The following is a 19,996-nucleotide window of genomic DNA, read 5'->3' as shown; positions in this document are numbered from 1 at the left end:
TTGATTTGATTTTGCAAATGGTTACCAGCTTTTCTTGCTTTGCTTTGCAGGACTTCTCAGTTGTTTTCTGGAAAGCACTACTGGAAACCCGTTCGGCCTCTGAGTCTCAGCAAACTGTCCGATGGTTCAAAGAGGCAGCCGGGAGGGCGGGAGGTTGCCCGAGAGCTTTTTCCAAAGCCGTGCTCCTGAGCATGTCCAGAGGGCCTTCCCCTTGAACGGAGAACAGCTTTTAAATGTTCCTCTTTTCATTAGCTGTCCGGCCGTTTTTTAAAAATGTAACGATGGCCATTTTCAAATCAGCGTTCGCTTTTCGTCGGCCGTTGCTAGCCATCACAGGTGCCGTTCTGGGGAAGGAGCCCCTGAGTAGCCCCTGAGCATGGCAAGAATGCCTTCTTCGTGAGACGTCTTGCGTGGCAAGGGTCGAAGAAACGCCGAAAACGTCCGATGCGGCTTCGGGGGGATTTCATCCAAAGCGAACGTGGGGCAGTGCAGGGAGAAAATTAACCCACGATCGCCAAACCCTGTTTCGCTCTAGAAAAAGAAAGCACCTTTTTATAACTGAAATAATAGTCTGGGTTAATGGGGTGGAGAGCGAGTGAAGGAGAATGCAGATAGCTTTAGACAAAGAAACCAATTCTCTTTTCGAAAAAAATCCCCGTGTTCCAAACCTTGTCGGAGATCCGCACTTAATCAATGACAAGATGGATGGAAATTGCATTCGCTTCTGGCGCAGGGGGTCGCCACGCTCAACAAGCGGGGCACGCAAAACTTCTGCCCTTCGCGGCCTCTTCGGTCCCCCCTGCCTTTGGAAAAATCCTGTAAAAACCCTCCTATTTTATGGAAATGAAATCATTTCCCTGCTGGAAATTAGCTTGGGTGCCTTGTCCTGGCCTTCCGGAAACTCTTAACCGAGTGAAGAGGTCCGTATGGTGTTGACCCGTTTGCGGGTTTTAGAACTCTGTATGTTGTAGTTCCAACTTGGGACGTTTTATTGAAAGATCTGTTTTGCTTGTAATTATTGTGGCAGGTATAATGGGATGGAGTGGGATAGAAGAGAATACAGACAGTCCTTGATTAGTGACTGCCTCGTTTAGCGACCATTCACAGTTACGATGGCGATGAAAAAGTAACTTTACAACCGGTCCTCACGGTTATGATCTTCACAGGCCTGTAAAGCAAAGGAAAGCGGAAGTCAGATAATAAGCACAGTCACGGTTTCACTTAGTGACCGCTTTGCTTAACAACCGAGTTGCCGGTCCCAATTGTGGTCATTAAACGAGGACTCCCTATAGAATAGGATAGAATCGGATAGAATAGGATTTGAAGTTTGGAGGGGTTGAAGTTGGGGGGGGATCAGACCATTTGGGGACAATATAATTCATCAGATCACAACCTAATCTCCTATTTTTCTCCCCCTCGCAGGGTTCAATGTTCTCCCTGGCCTTGAAGTGTCTCATTAGCCTCTCCACTGCAATTTTACTGGGGCTGATCATTGCATATCACACCCGGGAAGTTCAGGTATTTCAGACGCCAAATGTCATCAGATGTTTGAACCTGTTTTGTTTTTTTAGGGTTTCAGCCGAGCTGAAACGCCAGGGAACGGCAGTGGGGCTGTTGGAGGTTCAGTTGGGTTCTTCATTTGGGGCTGCATTGATGTGCATCTTTCCTTTCGAGGGTTTAAAGCGTTCTAGTCTTGTTCGATCTCTCTGGCAGCATCCAGCTGGGTTCAGATGGAGCGACCGGCCTCTCTTTCCTTAGGGGGGTTTTTACTTCTGCAAAGCCGGGCGTTCTGACACCGGCCCTCCTCTGCGTTTCGACCACGTAGGAATCAGCACGCACCCCAAGATACTGAAAATAAAGGGAATTCTTTAGTTGGATGGATGGATAGATAGCAGATATAGATAGATAGCAGAGAGATGATATCTAGATGATAGATGATAGGTAATAGAGATAATTTAGAGAGAGTTTATTGATGGATAAATTAGATAGATAGATAGATAGATAGATAGATAGATAGATAGATAGATAGATAGATAGATAGACAAATATTTAGGGAGTGTTTATTGATGGATAAATAATGTAGATAGATAGATAGATAGATAGATAGATAGATAGATAGATAGATAGATAGATAGATAATAAAGATATTTGAGAGAGTTGATAGATAGATAGATAGATAGATAGATAGATAGATAGATAGATAGATAGATAGATAATGATAGACAGATAATAAAGATATTTGAGAGAGTTTATTGATAGATAATAGATAGACAGATATTTAGAGAGAGTTTATTGATGGATAAATTGGATGGATGGATAATAAAGATATTTGAGAGAGTTTATTGATGGATAAATAATTTAGATAGATCGATAGATCGATAGATCTAGAGGATGGCTGACCTCAGTGGGAAAATATGTTTAATTTATTAGCAAGCTCCATTCAAGGCCTGAGTTTTTTCTCTCTGGCAGAGAAAAACGTGCACACCGACCCCAAAGCAGGCAGATCCGTAGCTCGGTTTGCACGACACCTCAAGCCGCCACGGGGCTCACCGGCTTGCGCTGGGCAGGTGCAAATCCAACTCGCGTGATCCGGAACGTGAGTTGCATTCCACGTTGGGCCGAGGCGGGGGTTTCTCGCTTCTCGAGAGAGCTCCACGCTGCATTTCGCTTCTGCAAAAGTTGAGCAGCACGGTTTGTGCTTCTTCGCAGGCCCACCCTGGGGTGCCAGAAAAGAATTAATCGGCGGGTTTGTTTTTTCTGATTCTGCAGAAAGGCCCGCCTGCCTGCCTCGTTCTTCTCCCCACACAAAAAAATCTATCTACCATCTGTCTATCTGTCTGTCTGTCTTTGGGGCATGGCTTGCTTTGTGCCCGATGCAACTTTGGGCACCCACACTAGATGGCACATTTCTGTTCCTCCTTTGCTGCATGGCAGGCATGACATATTTTGCCCCCAGCACGTGGAGATTTTGTCCCATCCCAGGGCCCTGAACGTCCAAGGGAAGGGGGATTTTTCAACCTGGATGAACCCCCAGGCTCTGCGGAGACCCAGTGCCTCTGGAGCTCCCCCATCATCCCACCCAACAGCTGTGGGTCTCCATGGCTACAGGAACAGCCCACCAGAGTGACTTTCACTTCTGGATCACTCAAACCCATCCTTGCTTGATTCAAGCTTCTTGCTTTCGGTTGGCTTCAGTTGCAATATCAGGGAGGGGGTTTCAATGCCCCCCCACCCTCCTGGGGTCTATTCCTGACGTCGACTTAGTCATTCCTGCATTTTCCCTCCCGGTTGCCGGAAAAAGGCCGTACCTCTGGGCACGTGCAGAGTGCAGCGCAGAAGCTGCTAGGAACCGGGAGGGTGACCATCGCTGCCTCTTCGGCTTTTCGAGGTTGGGAAAGCTTTGCACCCGAGAAGGGGAAGAGGGGGCGAATTTTTGCAAGCCCATGGAGGAACCGGGTGACAATTGATAGTCGGTTAGCGCCTGGGTTGAAGAAATTTATATTCTGCCTTCGGAACAAAGACTTCCCAAAGCAGCTGACAAAAGGGCCATCAACCTGCGCTTAAGCTGCATGGAAAACACGCTTAATTATCCAGCTAAAAACAACCCGAGTTCAAAAGGCCAAGCCTCTTCAGATAAAAATGGAAAGTTTTCTTTTCAAAGGCGTAAAGCCAGGCGGTGACGCATCTCTCGCAGTTTTCCCCCAGCACAAAGAAGGTTGGCCTTGCTCTTCTTTGGATCCGTGGTTTTTTTTTTCCAATTTCCTGGTAAGAACCAGGCCGGATCCTGTTCCGCTTCTGAGGACCAGACACGGTCGATCGGATCCCGCGTCTTGGGGAGACCCCTCTGGAAACCCCAAGCCACCACACACAAGGTTGTGCCTTAGCATCAACCTTGTGGATTGCTGCTTGGTCCCCTTTCCCCCCCAATGTTTGGTTTTGCGGTCCCCAAGGCCCTGCCTCTGGTCAACTATTTTCCTACCACCATCAACACATTCCCTGCTTCCCTGTCTCAGCCCGGAGTCTCTGGATTTTCTTAGGAACATAAATAAGTATTATTCACGGCTGTGCTCTGTGTGGCCACCGTGCTTTGTTGTTCCCACTGTGGCGGGCTGGGCAGCACCAAAGGAAATGACACGCCCTTTCTCTACGGGCTATTGAAATTGCTCCAAATATATTATGGCAAGCTGGATTTGCACGTTGGCCTCGTCCCAGGATCTGCAAAACTCAGCCGGGGTACCCTCACCCCATCTGAATGCCCAGACTTTTTCCTGCACGCTGGCATCCCCCTCTCCCTCTTTGCTAGAACTGCAGAAATCCATCTCAGAGTTTAAAATCTTTTGCATTCCTCAAATTAGGCTGCTGGCTGGGAAGGCGGTGGGTTTGCGGGGGGGGGGGGGTCTTGCCACGCATGAACTGCTTGCAACAGCCAGTTCTCGCGTGGGCACCATTTTGCCCCAGAACTGGATTTCTTGGCAATTAATGTTTGCAGAAGCCCCGGCAGGTGCTGGTTAGCCCGGCCAAAGCGGTTCCCCCACCCCGCTCACTGGCCGAAACCATCCAAGATCAGAAAAGCCATAAAGGAGCCTGCTCTGCAACTTCGGCGGCGGAGGTTTGAACCATGCTGTGTGAAGATCAGAGGTGGAAAAAGTGTGGTTTTTTTTTTTAATTCACCCCAGCTTGAGCGTCTTGGCGAGAAATGGCTTGGAAATAAAGCTCTAAGTGGTGGGGAGGGGGGGGGTGCAAATCTCCGCTCGTCAGGGCTGTGGGAAGCCGATCTGAAATGTTTCGAGGGGCAGGGGGCTGGGTGGTTTGGGGGATCGACCCTCTGGGAAGCCGAGGAGGGGATCCTGGCTTGCATGGCCCCTTCGCTCCCTCGATGCTTCTCTTCCATTTCCCTCAATTAGCATCTCACCCTGGGCAATTTCAAACATTTTCCGGGGAATTGAAATGCAATTCAGTGGCGCGCAAGAGCATCTCCTGCAAGAACCTCTTTTAATGTCTCCAAGCAGGTCATTAAGCTCCAGCCTTCGATATATGAGGAGTTTGTGTGCTCAGAGTTGGGCTGGCCCCTTTTCGCTGGCTTTGCTGCCAAGATTTTTCGAGGGGCGGGGGGACTCTGGGTTTCAAGAGGCGAAGAAGCTTGAGTATCCCGGAGCCCCCCAAGAGAGGCCAAGTCTTTCTCTTGGGCTTGCTTCTCTCCCCCCTCTTTCTTGGGGGAGGCTGGGGAACGGCGGAAAGGAAGAAATTGCAGGGGATCCAGCCATCAGCGCAGCAGCCCACAGCAAAATGAGGTTTTTGATGTGTTTCTTGCAAGGTCAACATTTTATGCCAGCCTCACTTCTTGGGGTTCCTGGGGGGGGCACTGAACCTCTGCCCCCAGGGAGCAAAGAAACCATGAGAAGGGATCAGGGGTCTCGTGCTGGAGGGGGCAAAGTCACGGGGGGAGAGATGGGGCCGATGAGGAAGTTAAAATGGGTGCTGGTTGCTTGGGCGGGCAGGCTCTGGGGACGCCCGAGACGCGTGCAGTTTTTCAAGACGTTTTGGCACTGCTGCAAACGCCTTGGGCCAAAGCGAAGGTCCGGCCTTTTGTGCACGGCTTCGGCTTCCCTGAACCGAAAGCGCAGCCTCTTTTGTTGGTTCTAGTATTTTTACTGCCCTGAATGCATCTGCTGACCCCGTGGCCCGTTGCTTCTGCTGCTCTGGAACAAACTCTGGCTCCCCTCTTAGTTACGTTGGCAGTTTCAGCCACGGTCATTCCTCTTCCTCCTTCCTTTGTTCCTGTGCCTGCCTGCCTTCCTCTGCTTGCCTTCCTTCCTTCCTTCCTTCCTTCCTTCCTTCCTTCCTTCCTTCCTTCCTTCCTTCCTTCCTTCCTTCCTTCCTTCCTTCCTTCCTTCCCACCCAATTAGTATCAAGAAATATCACTTAGGCCTTAAGGCTGCTGTTGTCCCGGCCGTTTAGCTAATGTTGGGAGGGATGTTCTTGCTCTGGGGGGGATCCTTCTTTTTCTCAATGCTTGTGGCCACCGAGAGATGGACCCATCTCAGCTGAAGGGAAAAGCGCAGAGGTTTCTCTGCCTCATCTCCCTGGTCCAGGACTTACAGTGTTGCCCTGGGCAGGCAAGTTTGCGCTCCTGGCGGACTTTGGGCCCAGGGCTTCCTGCTCCTCCAGAGAAGAGGTCCAGATCCTTAAGACGAGCCAGAAACGTTTCCAAGCCAAATGCAGACGTGAGGGGCAGATCTGGTGTGGAAGGCAGCCAGGCTGGGATGAGGCAAGTTTCTGGCATGAATCTGGGGTGGATAAACAGGCCCGAGAAAGAGGGAGTCTTGTGGCTCAACATCTGCGCACAGAGAGATGTGGGGAAGGGGTGATGACAACACCAAGGATGAAAAATGGGCTTTGCGCATTTTGGCTGACCTTCCTTCCCCCCTTCTCTGAAAAATTAAAACATAGAAACCCAAGAATCTTTCTGAATCAACCGGAGTCTTGCCTGTCCCAACATCTGGCTTTGTCCGGGCCAGATGTCTCCCTCCTCGAAATGGACACGTCACACCTGGAGATCCTCTTAGCTAGCAAGGAGGAGAACGTCAGGTTCAACTCTGAATTTCTAGCCCGAATGTTGAATGGCAGAGCTCCAAAGCTGGAGAAAAGGTTTAAAAGCAACTTTTAAAATGAGAATTACGTGGCCTCGAAGTTTAGGATTTGGGTTAGCTTTATTTGAAAGGTTCTCCTGATACTTGACTCACTGAGAGAGGGGGACATGGAAATTTTAATAATAAGGATTTGCTGGATCCATTTGCTTTTGAAACATCTTTCTGAGATGGAGATAATTTATGTAGCGAGGCGGTGGCCAAGAGGTATGTGTGAACATCCTGTCGGTCATGTTAGAGTCTTCTTCCCGTTGGGCTTTTTTCAGATGGAGAAAGTTGGGCAGGCAGAGAGTGGAAAGATGGGTCCCCCAAACTAGCAACTCCTGCCACTTGGATATCCCTCTGCAGCCTCCCCTGAGAAAGTCAGCTCCGAAGGGAGAAATTGGAAAGGAATTCTCAAGCTCCCTGTGCATGAGGTGGGAAAACGGAAGCCTTTGGCGGAAGAGGCAAGGCAGATTCCAGGGAGTTCAGCAGCCACAGGCAATGTTTGAAGTTCTCACGGACCCAGACGAGCGGGTGGGGTGTGTGAGCCTTAAGATCATGATCTAAGGTCAGAAAGAAGGAGGGAAGATACGCCCACCTGCCCTGCCATGATGTCCCTGCTCAGGCCCCTCCTTCAGGTGCTGCGTCAAGGCGGGGCTTATTCCCTGACATCATCGTACCTGTTCAGACCCTTCAAAAGGACATTTTGTTCCGGCTTGCCAGCAAAAAACAGGCCAGCCAATACAGCTTGGCTTGCTTTCAGCCAGAAATGGCCAATCCCCAGCCAAGAGCGGGCCGGCAGCCGGTCTGTTTTTTGCCTGCAAGACATAATTAAGGCTCTTTTCTTTTCTTTTTGGCTGCCCGCTGCGTGAATTTAAAAAGGGAACCGGGGAGGATCATCGATTTCACTGGCTATCTATGAGAGAAAAGGATTGTAAAAGATCTTAGAGTCACCCTCTGGGGAGATAAGCAGCATATAAATTCAATAAATAAATAAAATCGTAAATAAAAGGGAAGGGGAGAAAGTTTGAAAGAGGTGGAAATGAAACAGGGAAGGAAGGAAGGGTTGAAAGAAGGGGGTGTTGAAAGGATTGTAAAAGGTCTTAGAAAGAGAGGTTTGATTAGAATTGGATGTATAACTGCCAAGAGGAAGATCGGAAGCCGCTTCTTTATAGACACATTTTCTAAAATGTTTTCTGCTCTTTTCTGCTCTTTTTTCTTTTTTCCATCTTCTTTCCTTCATTTTTTCCTTTCTCACATTGCCTGTTTTTTTTTCTCGCGCTCGGCACGGACGTCTTACGCTCCTCGTCGAATCTTTTCCTAGAAACGATTTAAAAAAAGAAAGGGTTGTAAAGGAGGAGGGAAAGCGAGCGAGGAAGGGGTTGTTTCTTAAGGACTAGAACCTTGGCCCTGACCTGGTTTGGTGTCTTCCCCCCCCGCCTCCTCCAGCTCTTTGTGATTGACAACGGGGCCGACGACTGGCGGATCGCCATGACTTACGAGCGCATCCTCTACATCAGCCTCGAGATGCTGGTTTGCGCCGTGCACCCCATCCCCGGCGAATACAAGTTTTTCTGGACCGCCCGGCTGGCCTTCTCGTACACGCCTTCCCGAGCGGAGGCCGACGTGGACATCATCCTCTCCATCCCCATGTTCCTCCGCCTCTACTTGATCGCCCGGGTTATGCTTCTTCACAGCAAGCTTTTCACGGACGCCTCGTCCCGCAGCATCGGGGCGCTCAACAAGATTAACTTCAACACCCGTTTTGTGATGAAGACTCTTATGACCATCTGTCCCGGGACGGTCCTTCTGGTCTTCAGCATCTCCCTGTGGATCATTGCCGCCTGGACAGTGCGCGTGTGTGAGAGGTGAGCTTGTGCGCGAGGGCCGTGGGGGCGCATGATGCTCGTGGGCGCGCATGAGTGGCGCATGATGCGCCCAAGGAAGCGAAAGCGAGGGTTGGGTCACCTTTTCTCGAGGGAGGGAAGGGGAGTGGACTTAGATCATGGTTTCTCTGGTGCAATGTTCCCTGAAAGAATCGGTTGCCGCGTTTTAAAACAGATGTACCAGAGAAAGAGAGCAATGGGAAGAACCGGGGGCCTGAACATTTTTAAAGAGAAACGGCGAGCATCTTGGCGGCTCTAGCTTAGAAAAAGACAGAAAATTACAGACAATCGAAAGATGAAACCTTTTTAACCTTTCTCCCTAGCGTCGGTGTATATTTGGAAGCAGAGTTTATAGGGGTATCTTAATATAAGAAGGAAAAAAAACTATATCCCCCCCCCCAAAATCCTCTGATTTGAAAGAGGCGGCGCTCTCGTGAAAGCAAATACTGAAAAGTGAACTGGGGTTCAACGTTGATGAGTTTTAACCTGTGCTGAATTTTTTCACCACCCTTAACTTTGCTGCTGAATGAACCGACTCGGTGGGTTTGTATTATAGGCCGAGTCATAAACATCATGGGTGATGTTCGTACGGCGTGCTGAAGCCGCCACAGTCAAGTCAGCACTAACCAGGTTTATGCATTTGTTACGCGTTGACCCCAGTTAATGTTTCCTAGCTTTGCTTCAATTGTTCACGCACGGATGTGTGTTATCTTTGAGAAAAGGGAATATGCAAGAGAGGCCCGCTGGCGTGCATCAAGGTTGCACGCCGTTCTGTTCCCAGCCAAAATGAAGGCAGATGAAGCTGCTTATGACAAACACCAGCCCCCAAGAAGGGGCCTGCCCGTCTCTCTGGGGCTTGAAAGTTCTGCACCCGGGAACGGTGTTGAACCGCTCAGAGGTTTTGTCCTCTGGCAAAAGAAGCCTCTGTTTTTCCACTCTGTTTTCGGGGAGCTTGAGAATTTCTTGCAGATTTCTCGCATTGAGTTTATTTTCCCGCGGGAGGGCTCAGCGAATTCCGCCAGCGTCGAGGCATATCTTTACTCCGCTGGAAGTCTTCCTGATCTCCCCTTGGGACTTCAGGGAAGTGTTGAAAGCTGGCCGCCGATAATGAAAGATTGGACATTTCTACCCCAAATGGCCCCGTCCGTTGCTTGCTCCCTGGAGGAACCCATGCGTGAAAGGCACCCATCACGTCGCAGCCCTCAAATTTCACCAACTTTCTCTGCTCCTTTGAAAGAAGCACGGGAGAATTTTTATTTGCTGAGCGTTACTCTACCTCCCTTTACACACGCGTGATGTGGGTAAGCAAAAACACGCGTGTGCGCCTCCTTTCCTACCCAGCCTCACACCCTTGCAAAACTTTGCAGTGCTAAAGGTTTTGCTACGAGGCAAAAACGTCATCACCTTTTCAGGGTGAAGCATCTTCTAAGTTCGTTCCCAAGGGTAGATCATACACCCACATCGTTATTTGATGCTGCTTTTTTCCCCTAATCTTCTAATCCTGCTCTCTGAAATCCTTCCAACCGAGAGACCAGGGACTAACTTTCTGCTTGCAGGGCTGAGCTTTATCCCTGAGCTGCTGTTTCTCTAACCTGCGGGGAATAACTAAGGGACCCCGCTGCAAGAGGAAACATCCGTGTTGCCGAGACCGGTGGGGGTTCGGCCCTGTTTTTATTTTACCACGTTAAGTCCACTGAGCCTAACCGGGGATTTCCGTGAAGTGGATCCCGCTGTGTGGTGTGCTCAGAAGAATTGTGATTTTGAATTGGGGGTTATACGCCCCTCGGGGAGGTTTGGGGAGACAGGCTCCTCTCTGATGGATCGAACCAAGATGGGGAAAGGTTCAGAGGTTAGCTCTGGACCCTTTCCACATTCTTGGATGAGAAGAAACGGCGTTGAAGCTTTGGAGAGTGGATGGATGGATGTCAAAGAGAACGATCCTTTGGACCCGGAGAAGCGAAGTGCCATTGGGGCTCGGTCCAAATCCCTCCCTCTCAGTTCCAGTTCGCACTTCTATTTCCCGCGTGAAAGTGTCTGAACGCTTCCGCTCTTAAGTTGGGCTCAGCTCGTACCCCGGACGGTTGATCCCCGTCTGTCAGCCCTGCGAGGTAGTCCAGACCAGAAGCATTCCCAGGAGTAGTAGCTCTACCTTTATTAGAACAGAACAGAATAGAATTTTTATTTTTATGAGGGCCACGGACCAGAATTGCAAACCGAAACACATTAAAAAGAAATAAAAACAAAACAAGATCAAGTATTAGAATTGGTGATGGTGACGTCCATCGGCAGACATCGGTCTTTAGGATCAGGTTCCGTTAAGAGAATCTTGCAAGAGTGAAAGGGTTTCTCTCCTCCTATCTTTTTGCTCTCCGGAAAACTAGGGAGGGTCTTTTCTGAGATGCTTCCCACGCCCCTTTTCCTTCTGTGGGCTGAGCCACCTTTTACACACCGGATGTCCAGTCTGCGGCTCTCCCTCTGTCTCCCGAGGCCGTTCCCCCAGGCCATTACACTGTCCACTTCAATTCCTGTTTCTCTCTGGGAGGGCATCTTGGAGCAACCAGCCGATCTCGAATACCATTCAGCTTCCTTACACACCCCAATGCCCACCGTTCTCGGCCAGCAATATGTTGTCGGTGAGAACGATTGGTGTAGGGATGTGCGACATCCAGAAATGTTGAAACTAGGATTCCACCCCCTCCCCAAAAAAGAGCTCAGGAAAGCAAAAACCGTGGGAAACCAGAATTCCACCCCCCCCGAGCAATTTTTTAGTTTCCCCAAGCCCTCCCCCTTCCCTGCCCATGGGGGCTGTTGTGCAAAGCATGTGGGGGGGGGTGTTACTGGGTTGGAAAATGTGGCTGGGAGATCATTTTGAAGAGGGGGTGGCAAAACTTTTCGTTGCTTCTAAATCTTCTAAATCGGGGCCCACCCGTAACTCCCCCCTCCTGCTCTCCCTTCCAATGTTGCAATTCAGCTGGTGGGAAAAAAGTGTCATGGGGGGAATGTGAATTAAGCCCCCCCCCCCATTCATCTTCTTTGTAACCTCCCTTCCCCGTAGGCTGGCACGATCCGGAAAATTCAAGCTGGTGTGCCGAAAGGAGCGTGTAACACTTCGCCCCGCACACACAGACACACGCAGCACGTTCGGAGTCTTTTCTCGACGATGCGCTAGTGACAGTGCGGGGAGGCGACATCCACGTGGGGTGTAGGCGGGACTCCCTAACAACCGGGGAGCGGAGACCCGCGAGCCACCTGCCTGCCGAAATGGCTCTTTGCACGAATTGGCGGGGAGTCAAGCGGGCGGCGCAGAGATGGGGGGAGGCGGCGTGGCGGCCCCTGCGAGGGTTCCTGTTCTCAGCCACTGGGGCGGGGGGGGAAGGGGTGTGTGCAGCGGCGTTGCTCGGGGCCCACGGGTGTGAAGAGATGTGGAAGGCGGGGGGCCATCTTGCCTTCTGCCAGCGTAAACGTCTTTCTGGTGGTCTGTGTGAAAACAGGTTAAGGGTGGGGCATCCCCTTTTGCCAGAGACCAGCCATAGTGATGCGCTCTCTATAAAGGACCCCATTCTGTCCTTCCTTCCTTCCTCCCTCCCTCCCTCCCTCCCTTCCTCCCTTCCTCCCTTCCCCTTCCCCTTCCCCTTCTCCTCCTCTTCTCCTTTCTTTCTCTCTTTCCCTCCCTCCCTCCCTTCCCCTTATTTGTCTTTTCCCTTCCTTTCTCTTTTTCCTTTCCTTTCTTTCTCTTTCTCTTTCTTTTTCCCTTCTCTTCCTCTTCCTCTTTTTTCCTTTTTCTTTCTTTTTTCCTTTCTCTTTCTTTTCTTCCTCTTTTTCCCTTCCTTTTTCCCTTTCCCTTCCTCTTCCGCTTCCCCTTTTTTCCCTTCTCCCATTTCTCCGACCAATACAGTATGGCTTAGCTTTGCTGACCAGCTAGTTAAAACTCCCCTCCATTCTTTTATTTTATCCCCCCCAACAAGAATCTGCTTCTGCAAACTCCGGTCTTTTTCCTCTGTTCTTGTGTTCTTCTTCTGCACGGACGGTGGCTTTTGGTTTACAGGTTTCATGGCAGGGGGCAAACCCTAAAAGATATCAATTGCCCCATAGTCTGTTTTGTACACACACACGCGCGCACACTGCCATGTGACATCTTCCGGATGCTTCCATGCAGTAGCTTCACTTGTCCTGGGCCAGGTTTTAGGTCAATGCTATAAGGCAGAAGTTTGTGCCTTGAACTCAAAGCTGTTAACATTTTGGGGAGGCTGTAATTCTTTGTAAGGCGGGCCTGTATTGCTGTCTCTCGTATTGTAGGGGTAAGGAGAGGGAGGCTTATAGTGAGCGGCCTGCCTAAGACCATTGACGCCATCTTGGATAACTCTGCTGTGCTGTCCAGGATTCAGGGCAGAGAGTTGTGGCAACAAGGAACGACATTTGGATTGAAGCTTTTCAACCTGCATCTAGGCTTCCTCAGGCCTTAAAATTGTCCGTCCTTGGCGGATTTGAACCCAGAACCTCTTCTTTGCAAAACGGATCTGGCTGTGAGATTGGAGCATCCCCCGAGCACCCTCAGGAGGAGAGGCTAGGAAGGGGAAAGACACAGCTTGCTGGGGAACAAGCAGGAAAACAGATCTTGGTGCCAGGAGGAAAACCAGGGAGGGTGGGCTGAGCGCCCAGAAATTGGGGCCCCTTCGCTGTGCCACTGGAAGAATCATGATTAAGCTGGCTTGGCGTTTCCCCTGTAGATACAGCCCTGTTAGACCCTTCTCGCTCTTTGGTGTGGCCGCTGCTTCCTTGCCCGGAACTGCAGCGAAAGAAATGGACGGGCCGTCTCTTTGCCCTTGATGTTTTGCAGTTGTGCCCTTCACACACACACACACACACACACACACACAGCCCTTCCAGTCCTTGAGAGCAAGACTCTCAAAGCCTGCACTTCCTTGGCAGCCAGATTCCTTGAGTGCCAACTGCCATTACCAGGTTGCTGCACCACGAATGGAAAAGGAAAGGGAAGGGAGGGGAGGGAGGGGAGGGGAGGGGAGGGAAGGGAAGGGAAGGGAAGGGAAGGGAAGGGAAGGGAAGGGAAGGAAAGGAAAGGAAAGGAAAGGAAAGGAAAGGAAAGGAAAGGAAAGGAAAGGAAAGGAAAGGAAAGGAAAGGAAAGGAAAGGAAAGGAAAGGAAAGGAAAGGAAAGAGGGAGGGGAAAGGGAAAGGGAAAGGGAAAGGGAAAGGGAAAGGGGGGAGAAGAGAAGAGAAGAGAAGAGAAGAGAAGAGAAGAGAAGAGAAGAGAAGAGAAGAGAAGAGAAGAGAAGAGAAGAGAAGATCTCCTTGACCAGGGCGGGGAATTGCTGCCCGTCTGCACAATTTAAGGCCAGCCAAGTAGCTGTGGGAGAGGTCAGGGAGAAAGGGGGGATCCCCGAAAGGGAAGATAATATGAAGCACTGCCTCTACGCCTTTCCCACTGGGTTCCCTCCAGGTGCTTCTGAATTTTCCTTCCTCCTTCGTGCTTTGCGGTTTAGTAAAAGAGTAAGCCGAGCTGGCTTATTTGATTTCAAGCGTGCCACGAAAGTGGCTCGTCCCACCCCATCATCGCCCCGCAGGACCGGCGAAGGGACGATCGGATTTGAATTCTGGATCTGCAGACGGGAGGCGGGTGGGGTGGGCCGCCTTTCCTTGCCGTTCAGTGTCAGCGCAGATGAAACCCCATTGCTTGCCGTGGGGCTCCTGGCACGCTGATCAGGGCCCCGGGGCCCCAGAGATCCTATTCCAGCTTGCCCCATTCCCCAAGAAACCCATTCAGCTTGGATCCCTTTGTGTGCCTTTGGGATTCGCAACACAACGAGGCCCATGGTTCCCCTGCCTGGTTGTGTGCTTGGGCTGGGGATAATGGAAGTTGGTATCCAGGGTGGCGAAAAATAAGAGGAAAGCAGGCGGAGGTCTCAAAGGTTTAGCGCAGGCATGGGGAAAGTATAGGGTCTTTTTCCTTGCTTAAATGTTGGGGGGGGGGTCTGCCAAGCCAGCTCCCGTCTCTGTCATCATCATATTTTGTGTTATAGCCCCACCTGTGAGAATTTAGAGCTCCCTAGTTGGGGGTGAGAGGAAGCATGTGGAAAAAGAAGGGGTGCAATCAGGTGCTCGGCATATTTTGACCCACATTGTTTTGGCGGTTTGGGGGCAAACAGCTTATCCTCTTTGCAGACGCCTCGCGAACGGCGATGCTGGTTCTGTGGTCCCCCCCAGTTGTTTCTCTGGACTCAGTCTTAGTCCTGAACTGGGGGGGGGGAACCCTGAAAAGTATTACTAATTTCTTTCTCTGCATTTTGGTAGCCTCCTGAAGGGCCAAACGGTGCTCGCTAAAAGTGGGCAGGCTGGCTCCGGAGGCGTCCAGTTGCTGACCTGTTACTTCATTCCTAGGGAAATGTGGGTAGGGCTATCAGATCTGGACTGCAGAAAATGGGATGACAAGATGTCAGGAAAGAGCTCGGGGGGGGAACCCCTAATTCTTTGCTGCTGCCTCACGGTTGTGTGAATCGTTGCAGGTTTTAAGTCCCCTTGGCTCGCGTGTGTCGGGCTGGGGAAGCCGAGATCGAGCCTTTCCTCTGAAAAAAAGGAATGATTAATCGGCGCTCGGCAGAACGAAGCGGTTTGTCGAGGCCCCTTTCCCGTTGGAGAAAAACCTGCAAAGGAACCTCACCCAAATTCGACCTATCTTCCTGGCTGGAAAGGCAGAGCAATCGATATTCATTAACCAGGCTCATAAAGCCAGAGACGGAGAGAAAAGCCGGCGTAATCCCAGAGGGTTGGGCGGGCGGGTCTTGCAGAAAATTCCCCCAATAGGTAGATCGTTTTCATTTCAAGGGCTTGGGTATTAGAAGTGTAAAAACCTGGGGGGGCGGGGGGAGAGAGAGAGAGAGAGAGGTAAATAAATATATACTTTAAATTATATATTTAAATATATATATAGAGAGAGATAAATAAATACATAAGCAAATATCCGTGGAATTTTTTAGCATCCTCGTGTTCCCCGTGAAAGCTGGTCATCCCAGAGGGCATCATGGTGGGTGAGGAAGGTTTTGGTGCCCCCCCCCCCCGATCGTAGCTGCGTAGTTTCACCCCAGGCACCTGTATTTTTTCGGTAGGTATCACGACCAACAAGACGTGACCAGCAACTTCCTGGGTGCCATGTGGCTGATTTCGATCACATTTCTCTCCATCGGCTACGGCGACATGGTTCCGCACACGTACTGCGGGAAAGGCGTCTGTCTGCTCACCGGAATCATGGTAAGGCGAGGAAAGGCGTTTTTACATTTTTAAAACGCGTGGGTCGGCGGGCAGAAGGGGGCACCGGCTCGGCTCTGGGGCGTGTTGGATCTTTCTACCCTCCCAAGTTCTGGGAAGGATGCAAAGTAGTCACAGCGGAGAAATTTCTCCGCTAAGTCAGCCGGCAAGTTCTGGTTTTGGGAACAAGCTTGTTTGTGTCGGCCTTCCCAGCTAGACCAGACAGGAAACACGACCAGATGAGCGACTTCTATTTTATTGTAAGGCTACATTAACTGAATCTTGCAAATCTCCCGCCGTCTCTTTTACTGCCTGAGAAGTTAGGAGGTTCCTTTCTGAGTCTCTTTCTCCACCCATTATGCAGCTGCGGGCTGAGCCGTCTCTTATCTGGCCGTTCCCTTGGCTGCGACTCTCCCCCCTGTCTCCCAAGGTCTTTCCCACATCCCATTACACTTCTAACCAGGTTTGACTTTTGACCTGGTTATAGTGCTTGCCCAACCCAGAGGACTACAGGGGGGTCATGTCACCCATTTTAGATCAGAGTTTCTCAACCTTGCTTTTAGATCAGTGTTTCTCAACCTCGGCAACTTTAAGATGTGTGGACTTCAACTCCCAGAATTCCCCAGCCAGCTTGCTGGCTGGGGAATTCTGGGAATTGAAGTCCACACATCTTAAAGTCGCCGAGGTTGAGAAACACTGTTTTAGATTAAAACTCTTTCCTGTCCCACTGTTGGTGGAGTTACAGTAGTTTGCACAAGATAGTTAGTCTAACCACCCAGCTTTGTGCCTGGGGTGAACAGGGGCAGGACTGGCATCGAGATAGCTGGATCAAGGGAACTCGGTGTAAAGCAACTTAGCATCATAGGGTGGGAAGGGATCTTTGAGGTTATCTAGATCAACCCACCGCCCAGGCAGGAATCTCCTTACACCCCAGACCAAGGCTCTCTAATCTTTGCTAGAAACCTCCAGGCACGGAGTCCCCATGGCTCCAGCTGTTTCACTGCTTCATCTTCAGCGCTCGCAGTTAGGCGATTCCTCCGTAATTCGAATTTGGCTCTCCCTCTGTCAAGCTTCCACCCTCCGACGCTACAGAGAACAAATCCACAGCGTCTTCCCTGGGATGGCCCTTCAAGTATCCGAAAGCCGCTCTCACGTGCCTTGGTGCGACGGATGCTTTATGAGGACTAGAAACTTGACCTTTAGTGGAAAGGTGGAACAGACGCTCGGCAAGCAGGAGGAACCAGGCCCAGGCTCCCCCGTGAGCCATTTCCCAACAGGCCACACCCCATTCGTCCTGCCCACTCTTTGGGATGTGGCTGAAAAATCACCCAACGGGCAAATGTGGCTCTTGGCCCATCAAGGTGGATAGCCCTGCTAGAGGAGGATTGCAAGGCTTTTCCTCTGCATCTATTTTTCTACGCTTGCTGGCATCCTCCGAACATTTAGAAAAGGCCCATCTCCGGCGTCCTGGTTTTTATTCAGCCGCTGCGCACCTCTGCCCTTCCTCGTTTTCCTGGCAATTACTGCCCGATAATTGCATTTAATACCAGCCCACCTTACCTTCCTGGTTGCTAAGGAGACCACGAAGGTCAAAAGCCCGTTCTTGAAAGGGTGATCAGGCCAGGGGTGGGGGGAGAAATGCACATTAAATTGCCTGGCATAGCGGCGCGGGCAGGAATTCTTGAGTTTGCCTCCACCTGGCAAGCTGGAGCTCCGGAGCGCTCCCGGGCTGCTGGACGCGATGAAGCTGCCTCTGGCCGCTCACGGTGGTGCTTAGCCCCAAAGCAAAGGGATGCAACATTTGTGGCCCCCCAGGAATGTTTGCAAAGAGGAAAGCCTTCCCTCGGGGCCCCATGGGCTGGGTGGGGCCCCTGGAAGGCCAGATCAGGCCCTGGGGGACCAGCGGCTTCCCATGCCTTTGAATTATTTGGACCGGGTTGTAAAAGGGACCCGCCGCCCTCAAAAGCAGGTTTTTCTCTGTTCTCACTAGTTTAGTTTTTGTCTTTTCCTTTCAGTTGTATCTTCCTTCTTTTCTGTAGTCTCTGATTTGTATTTCAACTGTGCTCTTTATATATCTTAATACAAGTTTTAAGAAAAAAGAAAGCAGGTTTTTCCGTGGCCGCTTCGAATGCCAAACACCGAAGAAAGATTCAGCCCTGTTTTGAAAATTGGCGTGGGCTGTAATGCTAAAAGAGCCAGAAATTGAGTGGATGATGGATACTAGTTCGGGGCGGCGTCAGGGAAGGGGGCGCACAAGAGTGAAGGCCGAGCCGGCGACCCCCTGAATCAAGTTGGCGTTGGGGGAAAAATAAATTAAAGGGGGGGAGAATCTCCTATCTCTGGGTCTTCTTTACCAGATGGGTTGGCTCCTGCAAATAATTAGATATGATGGGCTGGGAATCCACGTTTGGCCTGATCTAGCCAGGGATCTTTACTAGCTAAGAATAAAGCCTCCCTATACAAGAGCAGTCTGCCTCTCAAGTACAGCCCAGGCGAATCAAGGAGAAGAAGGGTCGTTTCCCTTGCTCCCTGCCAGCATGTTTTTCAAAAATGCTGGCAGGTCTTTATGGGAAACAGGATGTTGAACCGCTGGAAGGGTTGGCCTTGTTTCGGCCCTGATTCCAGTTGATCCAGAGCGGATCCAGATGTCCCCCAGATTCCCGTCTCCAGCTGGGACTCACCCCCAACACCCTGTCCGCCCACTGCATTAAGCGAGGCTGTTCCGTTTTTAAAAACCTTCTCCGCTGCCTTGTGTTCATTTATCTTTTATTTGGCTAATGGTCTTGATTGGGGTTGTCCCCCGGGGGGGGGAAACAAATAAGTAGCGGTTGCGAAAGACATGGGAATAAACATCAGGGCTCGCCAAGCACTGCTGATACGTTGCGACTGGGGGACGGCGACCTTGCCAAATTGACTTTTTGGAAATTGATTTGCAATCTGCCGAGAATTCCAGAGCCGTGGGAAGGGGTTGGGATTGTGGGAGTTTAAAACTGAGCTCCGTGCATCTGCGATTTTCTCTCTTCTCTATTTATCCATCCATTATCTATCTATCTATCTATCTATCTATCTATCTATCTATCTATCTATCTATCTATCTCATCCATCCATTATCTATCTATCTATCTATCTATCTATCTATCTATCTATCTATCTATCTATCTATCTATCTATCCATCTATCTATCTCATCCATCTATTTATCTATCTATCTATCTATCTATCTATCTATCTATCTATCTATCTATCTATCATCTATCTATCTATCTATCTATCTATCTATCTATCTATCTATCTCATCCATCCATTATCTATCTATCTATCTATCTATCTATCTATCTATCTATCTATCTATCTATCCATCCATCCATCCATCCATCCATCCATCCATCCATCCATCCATCCATCCAATCCATCCATTTATCTCTCTCCCCCCCCCTCCCTCCCTCCCTCCCTCCCTCTGTCCACCTCTCTGGGGAATTCTGGGAGTTGAAGTCCACCCCTCTGAAAGTTGCCAAGGTTGAGATACACTGCTCTACCCTTAAGGTCTCTCTCGGGGTCAACTTTGCAGGGGAAACTGCCTTGCCCCAGAGCTGTATTGGGAGGTCCTGAGGGTCCTCTGAGGGTCCTTTTGGCAACTTGGGGCCGTTGATTTGGCACCGGATCTGGTGATGCCCAGTGAATAGAACTGTGATGCCCTTTACCCCTTCATGCCCCGGGTCCACCCTTCTGCATGAAAAATGAAACTTTGGCAGTCTTCGATGCTTTTTCCAGCTTCCGCGCCTGCCCTGGTTCCTTGAAACTGGTTTGTCTGAGACAGCAGGATCTGAACCGGCTGCTTCCTGCCTGAATACTGGGTGCCCTCTGAGGGCTTTTCCAGGCTCAGCGAAGGTGGCATTTCAATTATTTTTCCTGCTTGGTTTGGCCAGGACACTGCATGTGATGGAAACAAGCTACTCAGACTGCAGAAAGGAGGGGGGATTTAATTTATCAGCTGTAAAAATTTAGCTGTCTCCAGGAAGAAAAGCCGCCCAGCTGGTCAAAGCGAACATCTTTCTCTGCCTGTAAAAAAACCAACTTTTTTTTTTTAATTTAAAAAAAGAAAATAGAAGAGCATCAGAAGCAGAGACAATCCATCTGGCTGCTCATTGTTTCGCCAGCCAAATCTTAATTCTGTCTCACGGGCCCTGGGAAGGGGTTAGCAGTGGCTCTCCAGAGGTTGATGAA

General features: G+C 50.3%; 1 protein-coding gene across 1 annotated transcript in view; it reads left to right on the top strand.

Moving 5' to 3' along the window:
* KCNN3 (potassium calcium-activated channel subfamily N member 3) overlaps positions 1–19,996 on the top strand; it is a 46,968-nt gene that overhangs the window by 7,451 nt on the left and 19,521 nt on the right. The window contains exons 2-4 of the mRNA XM_088137240.1: positions 1,423–1,518; positions 8,079–8,497; positions 15,635–15,776. Of these exons, the coding sequence (XP_087993366.1) occupies positions 1,423–1,518; positions 8,079–8,497; positions 15,635–15,776 (657 nt within the window). The remainder of the gene's footprint in view (positions 1–1,422; positions 1,519–8,078; positions 8,498–15,634; positions 15,777–19,996) is intronic.

The sequence above is a fragment of the Python bivittatus genome, unplaced genomic scaffold (genome assembly GCF_059951505.1).
Source record: "Python bivittatus isolate LINGU-HERP-01145 unplaced genomic scaffold, Pbiv_v1 ctg000180_np1212, whole genome shotgun sequence".
NCBI classification, from domain to species: Eukaryota; Metazoa; Chordata; class Lepidosauria; order Squamata; family Pythonidae; genus Python; species Python bivittatus.
This window is presented reverse-complemented; position numbering and strand designations above follow the sequence as displayed.